The 6676-nt window shown below is 41.2% G+C and overlaps 1 protein-coding gene across 2 annotated transcripts; it reads right to left on the bottom strand.

Moving 5' to 3' along the window:
* Positions 1-406: 406 nt before the first annotated feature.
* LOC102441502 (60S ribosomal protein L22-like 1) lies at positions 407-3982 on the bottom strand. 2 transcript variants are annotated; one of them, XM_006107371.3, is made up of 4 exons: positions 3829-3982; positions 1980-2069; positions 1692-1813; positions 407-662 (listed from the first exon to the last, which is right to left on the bottom strand). In XM_006107371.3, the coding sequence occupies exons 1-4, from the start codon at positions 3835-3837 to the stop codon at positions 518-520; spliced, it is 366 nt and encodes a 121-aa protein (XP_006107433.1). In that variant the 5' UTR covers positions 3838-3982; the 3' UTR covers positions 407-517. The 2 variants fall into 2 exon arrangements, with proteins under 2 accessions (XP_006107433.1, XP_014304848.1); XM_014449362.1 differs by having other exon boundaries at positions 3790-3852.
* Positions 3983-6676: the final 2694 nt, after the last annotated feature.

Genomic DNA, 6676 nt, shown 5'->3' with positions numbered 1-6676 from the left:
ATCTATTTAAATTACACATTCCTTTCTTTTGATAGGAGTTTCACTTTTAGCATTCCACTCCAAAAATTTAATGGCAAATATAATTAAAGTATCTGCATGAGGCTTTTAATTAAGCACTATTTATAGGGGCAGCAACTTGGAAACTCAAATGACCATCAGTAGGGAACTGGTTGAATAAACTATGGTACAGTCACACAGGAATGAAAAAGCAACATGAAGTGGATATAGTAAGAATGGCTAATAAAAAAAAAAGGATATAAGTGGATTTACACCATGGCCAGTGGACATTTGTAAAGTCAATTGATTTAGGAAATCCTGGGAAAAATTCCACTAGCTATAAGCTATTTAAATACTGCTTACAGAAACTGTCATGAAAATAGCACATATTTAAATACAAGACAAAAACTTAACAGTGTGTTACACTTTTTATTCACTGATAAAAATCCATTTCTAGATGTTTCTTTTGGTACACTTCATGTTTTATTAATAAGCAAAGGCCTATATAAGGTGCCTTTACCTAGTCCTCAGATTCAGACCCATCTTCATCTTGACTAATCTGGAAGTAACGCAGTTCATACGTCTCCTTGTCAGATGCAACCACACGAAGCCAATCACGAAGACTATTCTTCTTGAGGTATTTCTTGGTAAGGTATTTCAAATATCTTTAAAACAGAAACATGAATTTCATTAAGAAATATAATACCTACTATGTAAAGGCTTATGTTATTACATGAACGATATGCACTGTTACCTTCACCTTTCAGGTTCCCAATTCCCCCCAAGATACTCTGTATTAACCATTGTGCAAGATTGCTAAGGATACAAATAAAGTAGCCTCTCGACCCCAATTACAATCAGTTTATACTCTACAAAACCCTTCTCCCAACTCCTTAAAATGAGTATTCTGTTAGAAGCCAATATGCAGGAGAGCAGCTTCCTCTTCGATTTTACTGTCACAATCAGATTATTTCTAAGTTTACAATTTCATTCTTCAAATGCACCACGTACTAAAATACCAACATTCCCTTCACCACCACCATCTCTAATCTCAATCCCATGTTGCATCAACTAGAGGCAACCTGTCAACAGGTTCCACTTACAAGTGCAGATTACCCACAGCCTTGAAACTAACACCTGGCTGGTATTAAAAACTTCCAGCCTGGTTGAATTTCATCACCAGCTTCTGCCTTTCTGCCCTTTGTTAATACTGCTCCCTTTGCCAGAAATACCAAACTCCACTGGCAACACTGTTCATTCTCAGGTTTTCTGCTAATTCTTGTGCCCTCCCTATCTCTTTTAATACTGTGATTATAGGATCACATTTTATACTATTTATCTGCATGTCTATAAGATCCCCGAGGACAGGTATTTCCTTTCATCTCCAAATCCCTAGTGATTAGTTTATATACAAACTGGACCACAGGGCCTATGTTTCACTGGACAGGGGCCTGGACATAACTTCACAGTAAATTACACTCACTGTCAACCAGCCTAAGTAACTGGCACTATCACTAAATATATATCCATTCATATAGGCCTTATTAAAGTTCAGAGCACTTTGCTATATCTCACTGACACCAACAACGTATCTATTCTTACACATGAAGAGAGCACACTGGGATTACATATTCCATAAAACATTCCACAATTACCATAACTTCACTAAAATATTATGGAAAATAAATACGAACCTTTTAGAGAATTGTTTCTCAGAAACAACTGTGATTTTATTCTTGAAGCGTTCAATGTGAACAACATTCCCAAGATTTCCAGTTTTCCCATTGACTTTAACCTTCTCCCGTAGAAACTGTTCCTATTTTAAAACAGAAAAAAATGCAAAACTAGGGAAGAAAACCCTAGAAATTCACTAGGGAAGGTGCCCTAGGAATAGAGCTTAGGTTAAAATCAAATATTATACACTCAGTAATTATTAAGAACTCTACATTGATAAAAAACAAACTGAGCAGAGTGATACTTACAAAATTTGCAGAATCAAAAATGCCATCTTCTACTGGATGGGTAAGGTCCAAACCAAACTTCCAGGTTGTCCTCTTAGGCTTCTTGACTTTCTGTTACAGAATGTCCGCACAATCATGACTCTCGAAAACAACTTAGTCACTTTATTTACAAACTTTAAAATCTATCAGTGCAATGATGTACACCGTGTACCACGAGATTATATTAAACTGTGTAAAATTCTAAAAAAACTGCCGAACACCAATCTGGTTATTCCTTTGTAACCAGGCTGCCGGAAGGAGGGCACACCCCTTAACTTAATGGAAATCCGATCTACAAGTTGTCTACCAAATGCAAAACTCGGGTGTTAAGGATATGGTGAGCTACTTACTGTTCGTTTCCTTCATTAGAAGAGTCTAGTTTTACGACTGGGAAAGATTACAAGGACCCACTTCCTACTATAAGTGGAAGCTAGCAACACCCACCCTGGCGTCGGAACCTCTAACCAGGCACACTGTTCAAATTACCAAGGAAAGTCTCACAGCCTTGATCTTCCAGACCATGGATGCCCATTTAAACCACCAGGCGCTGTCCTAGGGCCACCCCCACTGCAGATGGGGAGTAACAGTGCACCGCCTACCAGCGATGGTGAACCTATGACACGTGTGTCAGAGGTGACACGCGAACTCATTTTTTTGGTTGATTTTTCTTTGTTAAATGGCATTTAAATATATAAAATAAATATCAAAAATATAAATCTTTGTTTTACTATGGTTGCAAATATCAAAAAAATTTCTATATGACACGGCACCAGAGTTGAGTTAGGGTTTTTCAAAATGCTGACACGCCGACTCAAAAGGTTTGCCATCACTGTGTCAGAGCCACCCTTTCTGCCCACACAATTCTACCCTCTGCTGCTACAGGTGAGAAGCAGGAGGGCGACCTTTAGCCTGGCAAATATTGTTTAATTTTAAAAACATGTATAACTTAAGTTTTGCAGACCCAACACGTTCAGACCAACGCCACGTAACAAGGTTACACCAGTGAAGGGGTGCTATGGCCACTAACCATTCAGACAACGTCGTGAAATAGAGAAATCAGCATTTATCAGAGGATGACACTTGCACATCACACCGCCCAAATGGACACCGAGCTGGCTGTCCTAGGCAGTCGAGGAACCTGAGCCCCAAACCTGCACTTAGTTCAGGAGACGCCAACCCTTTCTGTCCGGCGGAGCAGACCCACCGGGGGGCTTATGGCCCTCAGACGTCACCGGTTTGTATCCGACCCAGCAGCGCCACCCGGGATTTGTTTAGATTTCCGACACACGCCTGGCTTTCCAAGTGCTCTCTGGGCCGACTTTCGCATCTCCCTGGCTCCCTTCGTATAAGGTAAACCAGATGTCTGAAGCACATGCCTTTCCTGTTTGCCCAACAGTCGTGACCTGTGCCTTTAACGCAACTCCTTCGTGAGAGCAAACCTCTCCCGCACCTCAGTTCTAAAGTTCTCTCTGGACCGGGGGCTCCCGCCGCGCTCCGGCCGTCAGAGCCTCCGACACCCCCTTCCTCCAGGGCGCTGACAGACTGGGTGGCACCGACGTGACCCAGCGCGGGGGGGAAAGAAATGGCCACACGCGGCCTGCGCCGCCTCCTCCCTGCGCTCGCCGGGCCCCCCAAGCCAAGGCCGGGCCCCGCTCTACTCCAGACCACGTGTCGGTCACCTCGGAAGGCCTTAGCCTTAACCTTTAGCTGTTTTCCTGGCGCAGCCTAGTCCCCCACTTCCCTTTATCCCTAAGGAGCCAACCCCAACTCTCCAGATGCCTAAGCGGCCTACTTGGGGGAAGACGACCGCGGCCAGACCGCGCTCACTCACCGGCGCCATCTTGCCGGCAGTCCGTGCGATCAGAGAGAAAGCGGGGGCGTCGGCACGTATTTATAGCCGAGCGTGTGCGTCATGCGCCGGGACGTAAGCTCTGCGCCGGCCGGAAGAGAAGTAAGGGAAGAACGCGGAGGCCGGTAACCCAGGAAACCGGAAACCCAGGAAACCGAGGGCGTGTCAGGGAGCGCAGGCAGTCAGGTCTCCTGGGAGCGCCCTCCAGCGGCGGTGTTGGAAAGGACTCGCGGTGTTCGGTAAGACGCTGGCTCTGCACCGAGTTACACACACGCACACCCCAGGGGTGTAGGACTCATCTTTCACTAATCGCCTGGATCTGCTTTCCATTCAGAGCAAGGCATTGTCTCACGTACCTTTGAGATCTCCTGTCTTCTGTAATTATAGTCCTCCAGCAAAAAAATTATTTCTATATCTATGTTTTATTTTCTAAATGACGGTTGAGGGAAATCAGTATTTCGGAAGACAAAATAAACTAGGTTTTCCAATAGAAAAAAACACACAAAAACACCTTTAAGTGAAAATCACTTGTTAGCACGTTGGGTGTGATTTATTCTACGTTATTATGGATTTTAGAATAACCCTAGGATTCCTCACTTCCATTCAAAATGCCCCCAGTTAAAATTCAACGAATATTTTCCAAGACCTAACTACTAACATGTACAATGCACACGAGTGTAGATGGGTGGGGTGGTGACAGTGTTGATGACAAAAGGAAAAAAAAACGTTTTTGAACTTAGAAGAATCGTAAGCTGACGTCAGATTGTGAAAGTGGCATGCTTCTCAGAATTCTGTAGTATTTTTTGTGTATGTGTGGAAGTGAAACTATCATACAGGGCAGTGCAGGGCAGGGATGGGATGTAGACCTTTGTTTTTAATTTGGAGAGTGACCCTAAAAAGTGACAACTGTGTCTATCCTTTCTGGCAGCAATTAGTATAGTGGAAACTATGCTTTAATGAAGCATACGACGTGTAGGGTATAAATAGGGGTACTGAATTCTCAATAATCCATTTCAAGAAGATTTTTTGGTTCTTTGCCTCAAGAACCACAATAATTTCATTTCTTTTTCAAACATTAAGGGAGGAGGGGGAAGAGTAATTAGCATTTCCTTCTCAAGGGCTGCCCAGGCTGCAGAGAGAAAAGGACCCTTATAATATTGAATATTTGGGGGGGGGCATTAACTGAGGCATTTATTATTTTATTTTGCTTGTTTTTGGCAGCCTTTCATGTTCTGACAAAACACACACACACACCAAAACAAAAACGGAATAGGGAAGAACTATTAACCCATTTGTACAAAAGGAATCCTCAAAACAACATGTATTTCAAAATAACTAGCAATCTGAATATAATTGAAAAATTTTTTTCTTACTTAGGAAAAATACTTAAAAATATTAACTAGAAATGTGCAGATAAGATTAAATATTGTAAATAACTCAATTCTTCCCAAACTTTACACACAGAGACAATAAATATTAATTCAATGCCCGTCATTGCCCTACTGATATTTGACAATGGATTCTAAAACATATGAAACACAGTGTCTGATAAGAGTCAAGACAATTTAGAATGAGAGGAAGTTGTTTTTCCAGCTATTCAAATATAAGACATTGTAATGTATGATAGGTATATTTCTATTATATTATAAACTTCAGTCATTGGATCTACATGATACTGGAGCCTAAATAAATCCGTAAAATAAAATATAAAACAATATGGATTATTAAATTCACAGAGAAACCCCCTCCCTGTGTAGCCACCTTTAAAAACTGGTTAAAATATGGTTTTAAAGATAATTGCTAATGTATGGTTAAGCTGGTGGAAAAATAAAATAATTTTTTTGATGCAGAAATAATAAGCTCCCGTGCTCATAGGAGTTTGGGGCTAGAATGAGCACTGCTCAAATAGCATGAAAAAGCTGTAACCTAAAAATGTAGCTTAAAGTGTGCTTGGGTTGGTAGCGCCAGGCAGAGGAAGCAAGTGCAGATGCTCTCTGGAGAAATGAACTTTGAAGACAAGCACAAAGGATTCTCTGAGATACACTTGGAGAAATAGAGCTGACAATTTTTAAAATCACTAAATGACACAGGGACAAAAAAAATCATGACACAGGGACGAAAAAAAGTCATCCATGAATGAAAATAACCTAATAAAAACCCTATAAAATCAAACTCAAATAAGAGACTATATGTTGGATAGATATAAAGGGGGAAAGGCAAAATTTAGAGAAACAATGGCTGTATTCTTAGATTTAGGAAGCCAAATAAACCCCAGGCATAAAAATTTAAAAGAAAGTACACCTAAACATTTTGTAGTGAAACTCTACGAAAACACAAACACAGAATTATTTCAAAAGCATTCATAGAGAAGAGACAAAATATTTACTAATAGGAATTATGTTAACTGCTAACTTCACATTAGCACAATGGAAGCCAGAAGCAGAGGGATTATCTTCAAAGCGCTGAGAGAAAATAGCTATCTACCTAGAGCTATAAAGTCTGAAACTATCTTTCAAGAGATTAGATACCTTTAAGATATCTATAATAATAAAAGCATAATATGCTAATTAGACTGGACATTCTTCCGGACGTCCTTCTGGACAACCTTCCAGACGAAACCAGGGCTGTGAGGGAAGCCCGGGTCCCGGGTGCCAGAGGGAAGCCGGTGCCGGCAGCCCAGCCGGGGGAAGGAAGGTCTACTCTTGCACAAATGTCGTGCTTCGGGCCTCTAGTTTTTAGATAACAAAACTGGAAGTTTGCTAACAATAGATTCCCAGTAAAGAAATTCTGACAGATGTATTTCAGGAGGAAGAAAAGTGATCCTAGAAAG

Source organism: Myotis lucifugus, unplaced genomic scaffold (genome assembly GCF_000147115.1).
Source record: "Myotis lucifugus unplaced genomic scaffold, Myoluc2.0 scaffold_1147, whole genome shotgun sequence".
Classification (NCBI taxonomy): Eukaryota; Metazoa; Chordata; class Mammalia; order Chiroptera; family Vespertilionidae; genus Myotis; species Myotis lucifugus.
The sequence above is the reverse complement of the archived record's forward strand: the minus strand, read 5'-3'. Positions and strand labels throughout refer to the sequence as shown.

Bases quoted from the DNA above. Each gene is read 5' to 3' on its own strand.
- LOC102441502 (XM_014449362.1), bottom strand. From the start codon at position 3,837: ATGGCGCCGGTGAGTGAGCGCGGTCTGGCCGCGGTCGTCTTCCCCCAA. The intron at 1,814-1,979 runs GTAAGTATCACT...GTTTTAAAATAG, and splicing joins TTTTTGATTCTGCAAATTTT to GAACAGTTTCTACGGGAGAA. The intron at 663-1,691 runs GTTCGTATTTAT...TCTGTTTTAAAG, and splicing joins GAGAAACAATTCTCTAAAAG to ATATTTGAAATACCTTACCA.